The sequence below is a fragment of the Oryctolagus cuniculus genome, chromosome 7 (assembly GCF_051225735.1).
Source record: "Oryctolagus cuniculus isolate XC-2025 breed Fujian yellow rabbit chromosome 7, ASM5122573v1, whole genome shotgun sequence".
Classification (NCBI taxonomy): domain Eukaryota; kingdom Metazoa; phylum Chordata; class Mammalia; order Lagomorpha; family Leporidae; genus Oryctolagus; species Oryctolagus cuniculus.
In genome coordinates this window covers 149556211-149577242 of record NC_142873.1, presented here as the reverse complement: position 1 = coordinate 149577242, position 21032 = coordinate 149556211, and the positions used below count along the sequence as shown (strand labels likewise).

Sequence of the window (21032 nt, the reverse complement as noted above, 5' to 3'; positions counted from 1 at the left end):
GCGGAAGCGCTCTGCTCACTGCAGCTCGCGTCATCACCGCCAGAGAAACCACGCGAAAGCCGCATGCAGAGCACAGCCCTGAGCTGGCGGGCACGAAGGACTGCGCGTGTGCAAGGCGTGGGCGGTGCCGGAGGCGAACAGGCTCCGCCCCGGACCGCCCACGTCTCTGCTCCCGCCCCTCCCACTCCCTCAGGGGCCCAACCGGGCGTCCCTGCGCGCTGACGTCAGGTGCGTGCCCCTGTGGACCGCCGTGGGAGCCCGCGCGGTGATGGCGCGCGCTTGCCCGGTCCCGGTGGGAAAGCTGAGGTGAGTGAGGCGCCCGGGACGGTTCCGGACCGCTGCGTTCCCGCCTCTCTCAGCCCTCGGGAACGGCCCGTTCTGGTGTCCGGGCAGCCTCGGCGCGTGGGGCAGTGGCGCCCCGGGCCGGGTTCTGTGAGGGGCCGCGGGAAGGGGGTCGCGGCGGGCAGAGCAGGGGTCGCGCGGCCCGGGGCGGGTCTGACCGGCCTCCGCCGCCCTCCCGGTGCCCCCGAGCCGCCGTCGCCCTCTCCCCCGCCGTCGCGGCCTCCCTTGCGGACCGGTCCCGGAGCGCCGCGCGGAGCCGTCCTGGGGCCGCCTGCGGGGTCCTCTGACCGGGGCGGGGGGGGGGGGGTTTCTTGTTCGTTTGTTTTTTTCCTCCCCTTGAAGTCCGGGGGAACGCGGTGTGGACGATGACGTCATCGCCGTCGGAGGGGCGAGCACTTTCACTCCTCCAAGCCGGGGCCCCGCGGAGGGCGGCGGCGCGCGGGGCCTCGGGCGGTCCCGGGTGGGTGCCCCCGGCCGCCCTGCCACGCTCCCGCGCGGAGGTGCTGGTGGGCTCCGGCCGCCGCCCGGAAAGGGAGGTTTAAGGTCTCGGGAGCACCTGCCCCGCCGCGCGGACCGCGCTGTGCTGGAGCGGGCCAGGCCCGGGGGATCCTTTGCCCCAGGCTCTGTGACCCCCCCACCGCCCCCCATGGCGGACTTCCTGGGGGCGGAGGACCCGCCCACCTGGACAGAGGTGTGGTTCGTTGGGTTGTTGTTTTTTATTTTTTGTGGCAAAGGTGTGTTGAGAAGACAATCAGTCTGTTTTTACAGTCTGTTTTTGCTTGCCGGACACTTCCGTTTTGTCCATGAAAACGAATTTCGGATTTTTAACAACAACAACAAAAACCCAGTGTTTCCCGACTTTGTGGTTGACAGCGTTGTTCCCTGAGTTGTTAAGTTCGTCCTAAATTTTATCTTTCCTTGACCCCAGAGCACAGTAGCACCGGAAAAAGGTTCACTTTCTATAGCAAAAGCGATCCAGTGTGTAGTGCACTGCTTTGAGGGTACTTCCTGTTCTACAAGTGCTTTCCCATTGTCTCATGTGTTGAGAGGTCGGATTGCTTGTTAAGGACCCCCTAAAGGGAATGGTAGGGGGCTGGCGTGGTCGGGCAGCAGGGTAAGCCGCCCCTCATAGGCACTGGTTTGAGTCCTGGCTGCTCGCTCCGATCCAGCTCCCTGCTAGTGCACTTGGAAGGTAGCAGAAGACGGATCAGGTACCTGGGCCCCTGCCACCCGGGAGCAAGAACTGGGTTGCATTCCAGCTTTGGCCCTAGCTCTGCACTGGCCATTGGCAGCCGGGGAGTGAACCAGCAGTGGGAGCTCTCTCTGTCTGTCTCCTTCTGCCTCTCAAATAAATAAATAATTTGAAAAACCCGTAGACTGGAAGGAGACTGGGCTCAAATCTTGGCTCTGCCACTTATTCGCCATGGGTAGTCTGGATGTTGTCACTATGGTTTACTTCTTGTAAGATTAAGGTACTAACAGTGCTCACCTCAGTGTTGTTACAAGGCGAAATCAGTTAATACTCTTAGATGGCTTCAAATTTTATTTTGTAGCCAAAAATAATAATTATAATTAAAAATGACAGTGGGGTGTAGAGGGAGATAACTTATACCTGCTGGTTCACTCCCCAAATGCCCACAGCAACCCACACATGAACATGTTAAAAACCATTGTTTCCCGGCGCCGTGGCTAATTAGGCTAATCCGCTGCCTTGCGGCGCTGGCACACCGGGTTCTAGTCCCTGTTGGGGCGCAGGATTCTGTCCCAGTTGCCCCTCTTCCAGGCCAGCTCTCTGCTGTGGCCTGGTAGTGCAGTGGAGGATAGCCCAAGTGCTTGGGCCCTGCACCCCATGGGAGACCAGGATAAGTACCTGGCTCCTGCCTTCGGATCAGCGCGATGCGCCGGCCGCGGCGGCCATTGGAGGGTGAACCAACGGCAAAAGGAAGACCTTCCTCTCTGTCTCTCTCTCACTGTCCACTCTGCCTGTCAAAAAAAACAAACAAACAAACAAAAAAAAAACCATTGTTTCCCAGACCAATCTCATGAATCTGTAAATTAAGTCTTAAAGTACTTTCACTTCTTTTTATTTTTTTTAATTATGTTTATTTTCATCTACTTGACAAGCAGAGCAATAGAGAGAGAGCTTCCATTGCTGGCTGACTCCCCAGCTGGCTTCAACAACCAAGGCTGGACTGGGCCAAAGCCAGGAGTCCTGAACTCCATCAGTGTCCCACATGGTGGGCAGGGGCCTAAGCCCTTGAGCCATTGTCTGCTGCCCCTGGAGCGCTAGCAGGAAGCTGGATTGGAAGCAGAGTAGCAGGGCCACCAGCCAGCACTCTCATGCAGGATGCTGGAGCCCCAGGTGGCAGCTGGACCTGCTGCAAGGCCTGCCTCTGGGATGGTCATATGAAAATGAATCTGAAATCTCTTTGTCTTTTAAAGGGGCAGGGCAGGGGTATCTGTGGCACAGCAAGCTGAACTGCCTGTGATGCTGACATCCCACATCTGAGCGCCAGTTCCAGCCCCCACTGTTCTGATCTAGCTCCCTGCGAACATGCCTGGGAAAGCAGCAGAATGTGGCCCAGGTAGTTGAACCCCTCCCACCCATGTGGGAGACCCAGGTGAAGTTCCAGACTGCTGGTTCTGGCCCGGCCCAGCCCTGGCCTTTGCAGCCATTTGGGGCTGAACCAGCAGTGGATGATCTCTCCTCCCTCTCCCCTCCCCAGCCTGTTTCTCCCTTCTCTGTAACTCTCCACTTCAAATAAGTAAATAAATCTTTTTTTAATAAAAGGAATTAGGGTTTCTTGCCTATTGTGAGCAATTACCTCAAGTCTATGCATTTTATCAGGACCTACTGTAGTTATTAAAGTGCCATTGCTCATTTAGTAATTAAATGATCTTAAAGGCTAGTGTAGTGGCTGAATAATACATTCTAACTTAAATAATAATGTATTGGCTGGCACCGTGGCTCACTAGGCTAATCCTCTGCCTGCGGTGCCGGCACACCGGGTTCTAGTCCCGGTCGGGGTGCTGGATTCTGTCCTGGTTGCCCCTCTTCCAGGCCAGCTCTCTGCTGTGGCCCGGGAGTGCAGTGGAGGATGGCCCAGGTGCTTGGGCCTTATACCCCATGGGAGACCAGGAGAAGCACCTGGCTCCTTCTTTCAGATCAGCGCGATGTGCCGGCTGCGGCGGCCATTGGAGGGTGAACCAACGGCAAAAGGAAGACCTTCTTCTCTATCTCACTGTCCACTCTGCCTGTCAAAAAAAAAAAAAAAAAAAAAAAAAGTATTGTCAGCTAATTGCCATGAGGAGGTCTGGGCCAGCCTGAAGGAAAGCCAGGAGCACCATCCTGGTTTCCCACGTAGGTGGCAGGGGCTCAAGTGCCTGGGCCATCTTCTGAACATAAGATGAGGCTAATTCATATTTGTTATGAAAACTTAATGAAATGCAGAGTCGTCATTTAGGGGGTCAGGTATAAAATTTTCTGCTTTCTTTACTAAAATAAACTGTTATCTCCAGTCTCCAGACAAAAGTGTCGCTCACCTAAAGTCCTTTTTAGCTACCATCCTGAAAACATCATTGCTATGTATCAAGGACAAGATGGAATTTATTTCTCCAAACGTGTTTCCTTTTTCCCAAGTTCTTTGATGTAGAAGTTCAGCGGCTGTGTCCTGTGCAGTACATCATCCCGAGATGCTTCCAGCCCTTCTGCGTCAGCGCACCTGTAGAAAAGTATTTATGTCACCTGGGACAAGGGACAGATGGCTGCTGGTTATAGAGCTGCTGCAGCCCCCAGCTGGGAGAAGAGCTGGGGAGCAATGTGCCGGGCACACCTGTGTCCAGTCTCTTAAGTGGCGCTCTGAAGCCATCTGCTGCTGGATGCAAAGCCACAGTCATCACTAAAATGTGTGTGTGTGTATTTAAGAAAGAGATACATGGAGATAGGCATGTCTGTCACCTGCTGGTTTACTTTCCAGAAGCCTGCACCAGCTGAAGGTGGGCCAGGCTGAATCCAGAGCAGGAACCTAATCCAGGTCTCACATAGGGTGCTAGGGACTCAGCCACTGAAGCCATCCCCAGTGCATGTGAGCAGGACGCTGAAATTAGGAGTGGAGCTGGACTTGAACCCAGGCACTCTGATAACAGGATTTGAGCAACCGAAGTGATGTCTTAACTGGGGGGTCTAAATGCTTCTTGCCTTATTTTTAAGTTTTGCTTTATTACATTTGGAAGCAGGGATGAGGTGAGGCTGGGAAACAGAGACATAGACAAAAATCTCCCATCTTCTGTTTCGCTTCCCAAATGCATGCTTCAGCCAGGGCTTGACCAGGTTGAAGGCAGGAACGTGGGAGTGACTTTAGTTCTTCCGTGTGGATGGGAGAGACCCAGGTCACGTGCTGTCTCCCAAGGTGCACGTTAGCAGAAGCTGGATTTGGAAGCAGAGCTGAGTCTGAAATTCAGGCAGTTCATTATTGGGTGCAGAATCGTGGGTGTTCCAAGTGGCTTCCTAACTGCTGCACCAAAGTGACTATATGTGTTTTTTAGTTGACACACAGTACATAGTGATGGAGTACACTGGAGTGTGGCATTTCAGTACATGTGTGTAGCGTGTGATGTTCAGATCAGGGTATATGGCATATCTGTTACCTCAAATATTTCCTTTTTTTGGAGGGGGCATTAAAAATTCTGTTAGCTATTTTGGAATACTCAGTTAAATACTGTCAGCCATAGTTATCCAACTGTGCTGTAGAACACTAGCAGTGACTCTTCTCATAGAGCTGAACCCCCGAACCATTCTGTCTGCTTCCTCCGTCATCCTTTCAGTTGAGGGATTATCATTCCCGGAAAGAGATGCGCTGAGAACAGTTTTGAACAAGGAACAGATGAACCCAGAGGGAGAGGTGGGATGAAGGAAGTGCTGAGAAGTGTTAAGGAGCGTGGAAGGGGGTAAATTTAGTAGGAGAAAACATAAGCAAAATTCCGGGTACAGACTATTTGCATTGTTGGCTGGTAGTTTAGGAATATTTGTAATACTGGGTTTGTTTTTCAGTCTATTTAAGAGGATATAGAGTGGGAATTAAATGAAATTTCTTAAAGAATTATTATCTCTGGTTTGAGAGAGTCATAATACAGTCTTTTTTAGCTACTAATATTTGTTTCACAAGCTGATGTGAGATGAGCTCAATTTTAGATCTCTTCTAAAATTGGAATTAGGAGACAGCACTGTGGCGTAGCGGGTAAAGCTGCTGCCTATAGTGCCGGCATCCCATATGGGCACCAGTTGGAGTACTGGCTGCTTCTCTTCTGATCCAGCTCTCTGCTATATCTTGAGAAAGCAGTAGAAGATGGCCCAAGGCCTTGGGCCCCTGCACCCAGTGGGAGGCCTGGAAGAAGCTCCTGGCTCCTGGCTTTGGGTCGGCCCAGCTCTGGCCTTTGAGCCATGTGGGGAGTGAACTAGCAGATGGAAGACTTTCTCTCTGCCTCTGCCTCTGCCTCTTTCTAACTCTGTCTTTCAAATAAATAAATAAATCTTTAAAATAAAATAAAATTGGAATTAAATATGGAATTAAACCACTCATAAGTAATTTCCCTGAAAACCATGTTTTTATTGTAGGTTTAAGATTGACAATAGGCCGGCACTGCGGCTCAATAGGCTAATCCTCCACCTGCGGCGCCAGCATTCTGGGTTCTAGTCCCCATCGGGGCACCCGATTCTGTCCCAGTTGCTCCTCTTCCAGTCCAGCTCTCTGCTGTGGCCAGGGAGTGCAGTGGAGGATGGCCCAAGTGCTTGGGCCCTGCACCCGCATGGGAGACCAGGAGAAGTACCTGGCTCCTGGCTTCGGATCAGTGCGGTTCGCCAGCCACAGCGGCCATTGGGGGGTGAACCAATGGTAAAAAGGAAGACCTTTCTCTCTGTCTCTCTCTCTTTCACTGTCCACTCTGCCTGTCAAAAAGAAAATCTAAAAAAAAAAAAAAAAAAAAAAAAGATTGACAATAAATTTTTAAAAATTTGTTTTTTTTAAAGGTTTATATATTTATTTGAAAGGCAGAGATACAGAGGGAAAAGAAGAGAGAGAGATATGTGACATCCACTGATTCACTCCCCAAATGGCTGCAACAGCCAGGACTGGGGCAGGCCAGAGCCAGGAGCCAGGAGCTTCTTCTGGGTCTCCCACATGAGTGTAAGGCCTCAAGTACTTGGTTCATCTTCTGCTGCTTTCCCATGCACTTTAGGGAGGTGGATTGGAAGTGGAGCACCTGTGTCTTGCAGTAACGCCTGTGCCCCAAATGGCTACTTAACCCCTATGCCACAACACTGGCCCCAGCAATAAATTGTAATTAAAATATTTACATTAAAAAATATAAATTTTAACTTATCAGATAACTTGTAAAAATAATTCCTATGACTGTGAGTTCAGTGCTGAGTTTTAAATCACCGTATGATCTCATTTGTTTCAGAAAGTATAAGTACAAGTGTTTCTAAAATATAGACTAAATGCTTGAATTACTTTAGGTCATTTTATTTCGTTGCTTTGCTTACCATAGCACAAAGGAAATGTTAGAGCATTATAATAACTGATAAACCAGTCCAGGTGGTACAAGAGATAATTTTAGTTTTTAGAATAATGCCTATGTTTCAGAATCCCTGAAAGATGTTTCCATGGGGTTCGGTGTCACATAAATTATATCCCCATCTTAGAAATTCATGATGTGTATAAGTTTATTCAAGGATCAGAGAAATTAGGTCATTATAAAACAAGTTGGTATTTTCTTTAACTTGTTTGGTGGAGTTCTCCCCTACCCATGAAATACCCTTTAAGTTTTTGCAAAATGGACTGAAAGACACTGGTGTTTGCTGACCTAGTAATCTCTGTTTGGCTCATGGGCTGTTGGTGTGGCCAAATCATGTTTGCTGTGGTAAGAAATGGGAAAGATTCCCTTAGATTCCTGAGGCAGGTGAATGGTGGAGACTTCAGCAGAGGTGCCGATTTGATTCATTCCTGCTGAAGACCTGTGGCACAGCTGCCCTAGTTTGCACTTTCCTGGGGTGGGGCTGATCATGATGTATACAAAAGACATCTTTGGGGTATCCACGGGCCAGTAGTTCCATCTCCATTTAAAATTGGGCAAGGTTTTGGAAGGGGCAAGCAGGCCAGCATGAGGACTGAAGAAGTGACTGTCCCTGGCTGCAGGGGAAGCCTCTGAGATGGAGTCACTCTGGGAATTCCTAGGAACTCTGTACCAGGAGCAGGGGACAGGGACCAAGTGTTTATTACTAATACAGCAAATTACCAAAAATTGACTTGCCTTTTATTCACATTGTTTATACTTTTTTAAGAAAAATTATTCATTTTTATTTGAAAGGCAGAGTTAGAGGGAGAGGCAGAGAGATCTTCTATCCCCTGGTTCACTCCCCCAAACAACTGCAACAGCCAGGGCTGGGCCAGTCCAAAGCCAGAAAAGCCAGGCGCTTCATCCAGACCTCGCACATGGGTGCAGGGGCCCAAGCACTCTGGCCATTTTCTGCTGCTTTCGCATGCGTATTAGCAGGGAGCTGGATTGGTAGTGGAGCAGCTGGGACTCAAACCAGCTGCCATATGGGATGCCAACACTGCAGGCAGCAGCTTAACCCACTGCACCACAGCACTGGCCCCCTGCCTAGTACTCTTTAGAAGGATTGATTTATTTATTTGAAAAACAGAGCAAAATACAGAGAAGAGAGAAAAGAGCTAGAGTTAGGGAGAAAGACACCTTCTGATTCATTCCCCAAATGCCAGCAACAGCCAGGGCTGAGCCAGGCTGAAGCCAGGAGCCAGGAACTCCATCCGGGTCTCTCATATGGATGGCAGGAATCCACATATTTGAGCCTTTGCCTCCCAGAGTCTGCATTAGCAGGAAGCTGGAGTCAGGAGCTGAAGCCAGAGCCAGGGACTCCAATATGGGACTTGGTGGTGAGGGTTCATGTACTGGATTAGAAAAACAGTTGCTAGGAAGCACATTAGAGGAACACTTAGTAAAATCTGAAGGTGGAATGTATAATAAATAATAGCACTGGACTGACTTTAAACTTTTGGATTTGGCATTCAGTGCAGCAATTAAATGGCTGCTAGGGATGCCCGTGCCCCGTGTCTGAGGGCCTGGTTTGAGGCCCAGCTCATCCATTTCTGACTAGGTTTCCAGCTAATGGACAGTCAGCATACACCTGCTGTGGTGATGTGACGTGCCCTTTGTTAACTCGTCTGGAATGTGGAGAGCGGATTGTTAGCCAGTGGCAGCTTGTAATCATCTGTGGTGTATTTACACCACAAGAACTGGTGTGTGAGACAAATCAAGAGTTCTTTTTGTCTTATGTGTTTTATTTTATTTTGCTTTTTTTCCCCAGCACACCACGGGAGCTGAATGATGCCAGATGTTGACCTTTTGAACCTGTTTGCTCTTCCATGAAGGTATCATAATGCATGTAGAGTGCTAAGTGTATCCTAGGTGCCGTGCATGAACTCATTTACTGATTCCAACCTTAGTAGATGTTATTAGCAGCCCCATTTTTCAGATCAGACACTAAAAGGCACAGGTGAAGTCACTTGCCTGTCGTACAAGTTTCAGCATCTAACAGGTGCACCCCTAAACCCTCCAGCCTTCTGGGGTCACTGTTTAAGTCTTCATCCTGTGTACTGTGAGATGTTCCAGATTTCCTGATGTTTCTTAAAAAAAAAAACTTATTTGAAAAGATACGGGGGGGTGGGGATGAAGAGAAAGAGTAACCTTCCATCCGCTGGGTCACTCTTCAAATGGCCGCAACAGATGGGACTGTGCCAGGCTGAAGCCTGGTGCTTTTTCCAGGTCTCCCACATGGGTACAAAGGCGCAAGCACCTGGGCCATCTTTACTGCTTTCCCAGACACATTAGCAGATAGCTGGATCAGAAGTGGAGCAGCTGGGGCTCGAACCAACACCTGTATGGGATGCCGGCCTCACAGGCAGTAGCTTTGCCCACTACACCACAACATTGGCCTCTTCCTCTGTTATTTCTAAGCCCTGAGGACTGCTGTGTCCTCTGGCCACTCCTCACTCTGAATCCCTGCTTCTGGGCTAGTTCTCGGCCCATCTTGTTCCTCCTCCAGTGATTTCCCTTTCTCAGCATAGTTGCGTCCCTACTGTGGCCACTCGTTACTCGTCCATGCGCCAAAACATCACAGAAATGCAAATATTCTGACAGTTTGTGGGTTTCTCTTTTTTCTCTTTTTTTGCTGTTAGACACAGTCATTGTATATACAATGAGTCTTCCTCAAGAAGTTCGTGGGACATGGTTCTGGTTCTGTCGCTGAGACACGTGAAGGTCGGAGACTTGGTGTGGAGGCTGGCTCGGCGCTGGTGGACGCTGGGATGGATTCGTCCTCGTCCGCGGCGGGCTTGGGCGCGGTGGACCCGCAGTTGCAGCACTTCATCCAGGTGGAGACCCAGAAGCAGCGCTTCCAGCAGCTGGTGCACCAGATGACCGAGCTCTGTTGGGAGAAGTGTGTGGACAAGCCTGGGCCGAGGTTGGACAGTCGGGCTGAGGCCTGTTTCGTGAACTGCGTCGAGCGCTTCATTGATACGAGCCAGTTTATCTTGAATCGACTGGAGCAGACCCAGAAATCCAAGCCAGTCTTCTCCGAAAGCCTTTCTGACTGACCACAGCATTATGTCTTTGGAAAAGGAAGGTATTGAGGACATGCAGAGTGATTGGTGGGATGGTGGCAGAAATACCCAGGGGAGATGGTTTTCCTGTTTTGTCACACCTGCAACAAAGTCCTGTGATCGAAAATGAACGATCATTTTGTGTGCGGGGTCTGTGGGTCATGTGGATCTAGTTGCTGGGTATTTGTGTGCCAGGTCTGTAGGTCGTGTGTGGATTTGGTTGCTGGGTATTTGTGTGCTGGGTCTGTAGGTCGTGTGGATCTGGTTGTGTTTGACTCTAGTTGGGTGAACATAATGCACGGGTGTGTGGGAGGCTCAGTTAGATGTGTGTCTGTATTGGGACTATGCTTTTCTCAGTGTCCCCTTTAAGTACTCCTTATAATTTGACAATGGAACTGCTTTCTATAATTTGATAGTAAAGTGAAATCTCGTTTGTGTGGATTCATTTCATATTTCTGGGGAGATATTTGTGTCCAAAAAGGCAGCAGTGAGGGGGAGAGTAACCTGGCACAGAGCTGCAGGCCTCCTTACGGAGCATCTGACTGCTAGTGCTGGGAAAACATGAGTGCAGTGTGCAGGACGTTGGCATTTCTAGATTACCTCCCCGCCCTGCACTGTGATTTGCCCAAATATCTATATTAAAATATGGTCTCAGGACAGTACAGGCAGCCCGAGTCTGGAGGCCTCTAGTTAGTCAGGACTCAAGCCAAGAACAGAATTCATCCGCTGGTTCACTCCCCAATTGGCCGCAACAGCTGGAGCTGAGCCCATCAGGATCCAGGAGCTTCTTCCAGGTCTCCCACACGGGTGCAGGGGCCCAGCAGGGAGCTGGATCAGAAGTAGAGTAGCCGGGACTCGAATTGGCACCCATGTGGGATGCTGGTGCTGCAGGCGGTGGCTTTACCCACTATGCCAGCCCCATGCTTCGTTCTTTTGATCATTTAAATAAAAGCTTCTACAAGATTGAAAAATGTTCATGGGAAAAGCCCATTAACTTTAAATTCTATTTTTCCATGAGTTTTTTTTTTGAAGCCACCTCATATTTACAAGGGATTAAGTGGCATTGCAATACATGTATACAATGCATAGTGATAAGATCATGAGAAGCATATCTCACCTCAGACATTTACAGTATCTCTGTGTTGGGAACAAAGTCCTGTCTTAATTGAATAATTGCTAAGCATGGTTCCCCTACAGCTCTGTAGAACGTTAGTAGTTACGCCTCTTACCCATCTGCACCCCTGCACTCACCTGTTAACCATCCTCTCTCGCTTGCAAACCTTCCCAGCCTCTTGAGGCCAGTAGTCTACTCTGCTCCTACATTCAACTCGTTTAACTCCCACATGTAAGGGAGGACGTGCGTCTGTGTGTCTGACTCCACTGAGCAGTGTCCTCCAGGCTCTGCTGTGTCGCTGCAAGTGGCAGGCTTTCCTGAAGACTGGCGTGATGAGAGTTGATGACACCACAGCACAGGAAAGAGCGCGGAAGTGCCGACTCAGTTCTTCCTGTCTTGGCCTCTCCTCAGACCAAGGCCGCCCCCCATTCAGGCTGTGGGAGACTCTTCCCCGTGGTACCTGCCTCCCCGTTCTGGGGCTTCTACACCCGCAGCCAATAAGTTGCTGAGCCTGGAAAATTGAGCAGCTTCAGACTGGTGAGCAGAAAGGCCAGCATTTCTGGGTCTTGTGCTCAGCCAAGTAGCTCCTCACTCTTGATTATCCCCTGGGGTGGGATAATCTTTCTCTCCCTCTGTGTTATTCTTCTTTCAAATAAATAAATAATAAACAGAAAAGGTAGGAGTGGGATGCAGTAGAAAGGTTCCTGGGTTGACTCAAGTTCCAGGTTCTACTTTGAGTTGTGCCCTTGAACTACTCAGTGCCCTGGAACAAGCCACAGCCCTTCTCAGGGCTGTGTGGGGTTAGATGGCCGCCTTCCAGTGCTAGAGTGTTTTTTTTTTAACAGGCAGAGTGGACAGTGAGAGAGAGAGAAAGGTCTTCTTTTTGCCGTTGGTTCACCCTTCAATGGCCACCGCTGCTTGCGCGCTGCAGCCGGCGCACTGCGCTGATCTGATGCCAGGAGCCAGGTGCTAATCCTCCGCCTTGCGGCGCCGGCACGCCGGGTTCTAGTCCCGGTCGGGGCGCCGGATTCTGTCCTGGTTGCCCCTCTTCCAGGCCAGCTCTCTGCTGTGGCCAGGGAGTGCAGTGGAGGATGGCCCAGGTGCTTGGGCCCTGCACCCCATGGGAGACCAGGAGAAGCACCTGGCTCCTGGCTCCTGCCATCAGATCAGCGCGGTGCGCTGGCCGCGGCGGCCATTGGAGGGTGAACCAACGGCAAAGGAAGACCTTTCTCTCTGTCTCTCTCTCACTGTCCACTCTGCCTGTCAAAAAATAAAAAAATAAAAATAAAAATAATAAAAATAAAAAGAAACAAACAAAGAGGGCCGAATAGGAGAGAAGTTGTGGACATTCTGGAAGAAGAGGGATGCCATGGAGCAGCATGGTAAGTGCGACACATGGCAGCAAGCGGCGACAGCACCCATGACATCGGCAGCCAGGGGGTTGGCGGACACCAGCTTCTGAGAGCGTGATGAGAGCTGGCGGCGGCAGCCTCTGCCACTGATGACGTTGCCTGGGGGAGAACCCTGCGGGACACACATCCATACAGATTAGGAGACTTTGTCTCTGGCCTGGAGCCCTGGCAAGGGGCAGGATACCCACCTGCTCCAGGGAGGAGAGAGCACATTTCCTTCTCCCAGTCCCCACAAGGGCGCCCAGTGACTGGCGGGGAGAAGGTAGTAGAGGCTGGCGGCAAGAGCATGTGCAACAGGGGATTTGCCCGAGGGAGACATCCGTGTTCTCTACTGACTGAGTTTGCTGGGAGGGTTGGCAGGGAGCTGGGCACCGCCTTAGGACTGTGAGGTGCTGCCATCCCCTCAACCTATCACAAGCTCGAGCACTCAGACTGCCAAGGCAGCGCTCACAAAGGCAGCTGGTTCTGGGGATGCCTCTGCTCTCTCCGTGGATGGGGCGGGCTCAGGGGACTGCGAGTGTACCTTCTGCACCCCATGACTGTGGGGGCCTTGCACGCTGTGACTGTGAGAATTCTGTGACTGCATGATAGGGCATGGGGTGGGTCATTGCAGACGGTTCCATGCTCACACTGAGGACCACAAGATCCTTTGTTTCATGCACCTACATGGGTGGGGTTGTACCCAAAGTGGACTAACCCAGGGCATTGATGACCTTGGAAGAGAAGAGGTGAGGTTGTGATTACTCCAGGAGGCATGATCATGCCCTCTTGCCTGCTGTTAGAGATCTACTAAGCCGAACAGCGTCAGCCTGAATTCATGCCCCAGCCCTGAACACTGACCAGAGCTCCCTGGCCCCACCAAGCACACGCTGTGGATATCCACTGAAGGAGCACACTTGGCTCAGCCACAGAGGAGAAAGCCAACAAGTGTTGCCACAAATGCCTGAAGATAGACACAGAAATACAAGAAAAAGGAACAGGCAGACAGCATGACTTCCCAAAAGGAACACAACACTTCAATATTAGAATGTGAACACAAAGAATTTGATAAAATGCCCGAAAATGAATGCAAAAGAATGATCATAAAATTGCTCAGAAACACAGAGAAACAAATTCACAACATAAAGAAATCCATACACAAATGAAGGAAACGTTTTGCCAGAGATTGAGCTATTGAAGAGAAATCAAGCTGAAATATTAGGAATGAAGAATTCAATATGTCAAATAGAAAATGCAGTGGAAAACCTCAACAACAGACCTGGTGAGGCAGAAGAAGGAATATGCGAACTAGAAGACAAATCCTTGGAAACTGCCAGATATAAAAAGAAAAGAATCTCTAGAAAATATGCTCCTGAATGAACAGTGGGTCACAGAAGAAATCAAAGGGGAAATCGAAATATTCCAGGAGACAAATGAAGATGGCAACACAACATGTAAAAGCCTGTGGGATGCAACAAAAGCAGTGTTGAGAGAAGTTTATAGCGATTGGTGCCTACCTGAAGAAGCTGGAAAGGCATAAAATCATGATCTTCCAGTGCATCACAAGGATCTAGAAAAATAAACCAAACACAAAACTAGTAGGAGGAAAGAAATAATTAAAACTGGAGAAGAAATAAACAGAATTGAAACAAAAAAGTGACTATTGGGACTCAAAAAAGAGTTTAGTAAAGTTGCAGGATATAAAAGTAACACAAAAATCAATAGCCTGTGTATACACAGACAACGCAATGGCTGAGAAAAAAAACTTATAAGTTCAGTCCCATTCACAGTAGCTACAAACTAAATTAAATACCTTAGAATAAATTTAACCAAGGAGGTGAAAGATCTCTACAATGAAAATTACAAGACATTAAAGAAAGATACAGAAGAAAACATGGAAAAATCTTCCAAGTTCGTGGATTGGAAAAATTAATATCATCAAAATGTCTATACTACTGAAGCAATCTTATACAATAGAAACAAAGGTGAAGGCATCACAATATCATATTTTAAATCATACTACAAGGCAGTTATAATGAAAACAGCCTAGTACTGGCACAAAAATAGATGTCAAAGTACAGAAGTCACATAGAAATCCTTATAGATATGATCAGGAAAGATCATAACCATGACACATTGTAGTTAAATTTTCAACAATAAAACATAAAGAATGGGTTGGCCCTGTGGCATAGTGAATTAAGCCTCCACCTGCAGTGCCAGCATCCCATATAAGCATCGGTTTGAATCCCAGCTGCTCCACTTCTTATCAGCTCTCTGCTAATATGCCTGGGAAAGCAGTGGAAGATGGCCAAGTGCTTATGCCCCTGCACTCATGTGGGAGACCCGGGACAAGTTCCTGTCTCTTGGCTTCGGGTCAGATCAACTCCTGCAATGCAGCCATTTGGGAAATGAACCAGTGGATGAAAGACCTCTCTCTGTGTTCTCTCCCTTGCTCTATTACTCTGCCTCTCAAATCAATCAATAATTATTTTTAAAAAATACTCTAAAAAGAGAATGAGAGAAACACCCGATTATTCTCAAAGGATCTTCAACTAGACTCAGCCGATTTCTCACCAGAAACCATGCAGGATAAGAGAGAACAGAGAGCAAGTCCAAGTCTTACAAGAAAAAAACCTGTCAACCCAGAATACTGTATCCTGAAAAGCTGTCATTTGTGAATGAAGGTGAAATAAAAGCCTTCCACAACAAACAGAGATTGAAAGACTTTTTTAGCACTCGTCCAGCGTTATGGAAGATGCTTACGGATGTGTTACACTCAGAAACACAGAAAGATAGGCTCCATCACTGAAAGAATGTGAAGGCAGTAAATCTGCCAGTAAAAGTACAAAGGAAATCAAAGCAGGAATATTTATGGGAAAACGGGAGGGCCATATCATTACTTATCAACAGTAATCTTGAATATAAATGGCCTACATTCTCCAATTAAAAGATACTGGTAGGGGCCAGCGCCACAGCTCACTAGGCTAATCCTCCGCCTTGCGGCGCCAGCACACCAGGTTCTAGTCCCTGTCGGGGCACCGGATTCTGTCCCGGTTGCCCCTCTTCCAGGCCAGCTCTCTGCTGTGGCCAGGGAGTGCAGTGGAGGATGGCCCAAGTGCTTGGGCTCTGCACCCCATGGGAGACCAGGATAAGCACCTGGCTCCTGCCATCAGATCAGCGCGGTGCGCCGGCCACGTGAACCAACGTGAAAGGAGCGTGAACCAACGGCAAAGGAAGACCTTTCTCTCTGTCTCTCTCTCACTGTCCACTCTGCCTGTCAAAAAAAAAAAAAAAAAGATACTGGTACGGCCGGTGCTGTGGTATAGCAGGTCAAGCTGCCACCTGCAGTGCTGGCATCCCATATGGGCACCGGTTCAAGTCCTGACTGCTCCACTTCCCATCCAGCTCTCTGCTATGGCTTGGGAAAGTGGTAGAAGGTGGCCCAAGTCTTTGGGCCCCTGTAACGGTGTGGGAAGACCCAGAGGAAGCTCCTGGTTCCTGACTTTGGATTGGCACAACTCTGGTCATTGTGGCCATCTGGGGAGTGAACCAGTGGATGGAAGACCTCTCTCTCTCTCTCTCTCTCTCTCTCTCTCTCTCTTTCTCTGGCTTTCCTTCTCTCTCTGTGTAACTGACTTTCAAATAAATAAATCTTTAAAAAATACACTGGCTGGCTGCATGGATTAAAAAACAAGACCCATCTCTTTGCTCCCTACAAGAAACACCTCAACAAAATTACATGCAGAGTGAAAGTGACAGGATGGAAAAAGATATTCCATGTTGACAGAAAGCAAAAAGAAGTAGGTATGGCTATCCTAATATCAGATAAAATATACTTTAACACAAAAATTGTTAAAAGAAACAAAGAAGGGCATGATGTAAGGATTAAGGGATCAATTAACTGGCAGATTTGACTATAATAAATGTGTATGTGCCCAATGCCAGGGTGCCTAGTTATTTAAAGCGAATGTTAATGGTCCTAAAGGAAGGCATAGACCCCAGTACAATAGTAATGGGGGATTTCAACAACCCCACTTTCATCAATGGACAGATGAACTAGACAGAAAACAAAGAACGCACAGAGCTCATTGACACTATGGACCAAAGGGACCTAACCGATATCTGCAGACCCTTTCGTCCCACAGTGGCAGAATACACAATCTTTCCATCAGTGCATGCAACTTGCTCTAGGACAGACCATATGCTAAGCCAAAAAAAAAAGTCTCATCAATTAAAAATCTAAATCATGCCATGCATCTTTTCTGACCATAATGGAGTGAATGAAGCTGGAAACTAACAACTCAAGGATCTCTAGAATATCTGCGAACACATGGAGACTGAACTACATGCTCCTGAATCAACAGTGGGTCATAGAATAAATCAAAAATTTCTGGAAATGAATTAAGAGGACAATAAAACATATAAAAACTTACGGGATACAGCAAAAGCAGTGTTAAGGGGCCGGCACTGTGGCATAGCGGGTTAAGCCACCATCTGCAGTGCTGGCATCCCATATGGGCGCTTGTTTGAGTCCCAGAGGCTCCACTTCTGATCCAGCTCTCTGCTATGGCCTGGGAAAGAAGTAGAAGATGGTCCAGGTCCTTGGACCACTGCACCCACGTGGGAGAACTAGAAGTTGTTCCTGGCTCCTGGCTTTGGATCAACACAACTCTGTCCGTTGCAGCCAACTGGCAAGTGAACCAGCAGGTGGAAGACCCCTCTCTCTCTCTCCCTCCCTCCCTCTCTCTCTCTCTCTCTCTCTCTGCTTCTCCTTCTCTCTGTGTGTAACTCTGACTTTCAAGTAAATGAATAAATCTTTTAAAAAAAAAAAAGCAGTGTTAAGAGGGAAGTTTGAAGCAAGAAATTGGAAAGGTACCAAATGAATGATTTATCAGTGCATCTCGAAGACCTAGAAAGACAATAAGTCAAACACAAAATTAGTAGGAGAAAAGAAATAATTAAAATTAGAGAAAACATAAAATTGAAACAAAAAAATATTAAAGATCAATGAAATAAAGAGCTGGTTTTTTGAAAAAATAAAATTGATACACCATTGACCCAACCAACCAAAAAGGAGGGGGAAGAGCCAAATCAACAGAATCAGAGATGTAAAAGGCAATGTAACAACAGATACCACAGAAATAAAAAGAATCATCAGGAATTGCTACAAAGAGCTACATGCCAACAAATTGGCAAATCTAGAAGGAATAAATTCCTGGACACATAAAATTTACTAAAATTGAGTCATGAAGGCATAGAATACCTAGACAGACCAATAAACAAGACAGAGATTGAATCAATAATAAAGACCCTCCCAACAAAGAAAAGCCCAGGACTGGATTACTTCACTGCTGAATTCTATCAGACATTTAAAGAAGAATTAACTCCACTTCTCAAATTATACAAAACAATTTAAAGGATAGAATCCCCCCAAACTCCATCTGTGAATCCAGTATCACCTTAGTTCCTAAGCCAGAAAAAGAAACAACAGAGAAAGAGAATTATAGACCAATATCCCTGATGAACATAGATGCAAAAATCTTCAATAAGATACTAGCTAATCGAATCCAACAAAACCTCAGAAAGATCATTCACCCGGACCAAGTGGGGTTTATCCCTGATATGCAGGTATGGTTCAATATTAGCAAATCAATAAATGTGACACATCACATTAACCAAATGATTATCTCAATAGATGCAGAGAAAGTATTTGATAAAACAAAACATCCTTTCATTATTAAAAAAAAAAAAACTTAAACAAATTGGGCATAGGAGGAACATTCCTCAACACAAACAAAGTCAGTTTATGACAAATCTGTGGCCAGCATCTTACTGAATGGGGAAAAATTGGAAGCTTTTCCACTACAATCAAACAATATTTGATAAATGAGCTAAAATCAATCCCTGGAAAAAGGACAGTCTCTTCAACAAATGGTGCTGGGAAAATTGGATTTCTGAATGCAGAAATATGAAACAAGACCTTTGCCTTACACCTTACACAACAAGCAACTCAAAATGGATCAAAGATCTTAATCTGTGACCTGATACCATCAAATTTCTAGAGGAGAACATTGAGGAACTCTGCAAGACCTTGGCATAGGAAAAACTTCTTGAAAAAGATGCCAGAAGCACAGGCGGTCAAAGCCAAAATAGACAGATGGGATTGCATCAAGCTGAGAAGCTTCTACACTTCACAGGAAACACTCAGCACAGTGAAAAGGCAACTGACAAAATTGCAGAGAATATTCAAAAACGATGAAACTGATTAAGGATTAATATCCAGAATCTATAAAGAGCTCAAGAAACTCAACAGCCACAAAACAAACAATCCAGTTGAGAAATGGGTTAAGGACTGTGGAAGACACCATGGAGATACCTGAGAACTCTGAATATAGAGCTACCATATGACCCAGCCATCCCACTCCTGGGAATTTACCCAAAGGAAATGAAATCAGCATATGAAAGAGTTACCTGTACCCACATGTCGTTCCCCGTCTTGGTGGAGGAATGACACAGGACCCTGCGCTGTTCTTTCGTCTGCTCAGCCCTCCCCGGGTTTGCTGCTGGTTCTTCCCGGGTTGGCTACCATCCCTCCACCTCCGTGGAGGGGCGGGCCCCCTGCCACTTTCCCCACTTCCGCAGGGGAGCGGCACACCGCCGGCCGGCTCTCTCGGGGGCTGCACAGGTGTTCCTTCAGATAGATGTTCCCCTTAGATGTTCCTGGTGCATGTTGTCTCTCTCCTCCTTTATAGTCCTCTTCCACCAATCCCAACTCTGCTGCCCACACGCCGAGTACGCTGCTCTCCTCCAATCAGGAGCAGCTCCTGCAGCTTGTCAAGTTGGTGAGAGGCATCTGTGTAGAAGCTGTTTCCTCCTCTCCCAGCGCCATATTGTGGGAGAGCAGATGCATAGAATAAGTCTTAATTCCAGTAACTTAGTCTAGTCCGAGTTGCTCCCCACACCCACATGTTTATTACAGCTCAATTCACAATAGCTAAGAAATGGAATTAACCCAGATGTAGAGTTATGGTATCTGCACACCATGGAATACTACACAGTGAAAAAAAGAAATCCTTCCATTTGCAACTAAATGGATGCAACTGAAAAACTTTATGCATAGTGAAATAAGCCAGTCCCAAAAAGACAAATACTATATGTTCTCCCTGATCTGTGTTAACTAATAGAGTACCAAAAGGTAATCTATAGAAAAGGTAATTCATAATACCTAAAAAGTAAATATCTTTTTTCAAAAGAAGAAATTCAATGGCCAACAGATACATGAGAAAATGCATAGGATCATTAGCCATCAGAGAAATGCAAATCAAAACCACAATGATTTTTCATCTCACCCTAGTTAGAATGGCTCTCTTACAGAAATCAACAAACAATAAATGCTGGTGAAGATATGGGGGGAAAGGCACCCTAATCTACTGTTAGTGAGAATGTAAACCAGCACAGCCATTTGGAAGACAGTATGGAGATACCTTAGAAAGTTGAAAATAGATATACCATATGACCCAGCAATCCCACTCCTGAGAATTTACCCAAACAAGATGAAATCAGCATATGAAAGAGTTATCTGTACCTCATGCTTATTGTAGCTCAACTCACAATAGCTAAGATATAAAATCAACCCAGATGTCCATCAACTGATGACCAGATAAAGAAATTGTGCCATACACACACACACACACACACACACACACACACACACATATATATTCACACACACACAATGGAATTCTACTCAGCTGTAAAAAAGAATCAGATCCTCTTTTGCAACAAAATGGATGTAACTGGAAACCAATATACTTAGTGAAATAAGCCAGTCCCAAAAAGACAAATATCATTTGTTTTCCCTGACCTGTGGTGACTAATAGAGTGAAAAATGTATAGGAGTGAAATTCACACTTTGAGACTCATTGATTTTTTTTTTTATTTTTTTGACAGGTAGAGTGGACAGTGAGAGAGAGAGACAGAGAGAAAGGTCTTCCTTTTTGCCGTTGGTTCACCCTCCAATGGCCGCTGCGGCCGGCGCACCGCGCTGATCCGATGGCAGGAGCCAGGAGCCAGGTGCTTTTCCTGGTCTCCCATGGGGTGCAGGGCCCAAGCACCTGGGCCATCCTCCACTGCACTCCCTGGCCACAGCAGAGAGCTGGCCTGGAAGAGGGGCAACCGGGACAGAATCTGGCGCCCTGACCGGGACTAGAACCCGGTGTGCCGGCGCCGCAAGGCGGAGGATTAGCCTAGTGAGCCGCGGCGCCGGCCGAGACTCATTGATTTTTACAGCCCTTATATGTACTGTTGAAGAATAGTGTTTTTTTCTTCTTACTATTTGTTGAAGTCTTTACTTACTGTAGGGTTAATCTTATGAGTACAAAGTAAACAAAGTAGATCATTGTAGGAATTAAGAGAGGGAATAAGAATAAGAAGGGAGGGTGGGCAGGAGGAATGGTAGGGTGGGAAACATCACTATGTTCCTAAATCTGTATGTATTACATGAAAAAT

The 21032-nt window shown here is 47.4% G+C and overlaps 1 protein-coding gene across 1 annotated transcript; it reads left to right on the top strand.

The window, feature by feature from the left end:
- Nucleotides 1-240: 240 nt before the first annotated feature.
- Nucleotides 241-10460, top strand: LOC100348662 (mitochondrial import inner membrane translocase subunit Tim8 A). Its single transcript, XM_051856716.3, has 3 exons — nt 241-306; nt 8726-8789; nt 9597-10460. Exon 3 carries the CDS (start codon nt 9726-9728, stop codon nt 10011-10013), a length of 288 nt encoding a protein of 95 aa, XP_051712676.3. The 5' UTR covers nt 241-306; nt 8726-8789; nt 9597-9725; the 3' UTR covers nt 10014-10460.
- The last annotated feature ends 10572 nt before the right edge of the window (nt 10461-21032 follow it).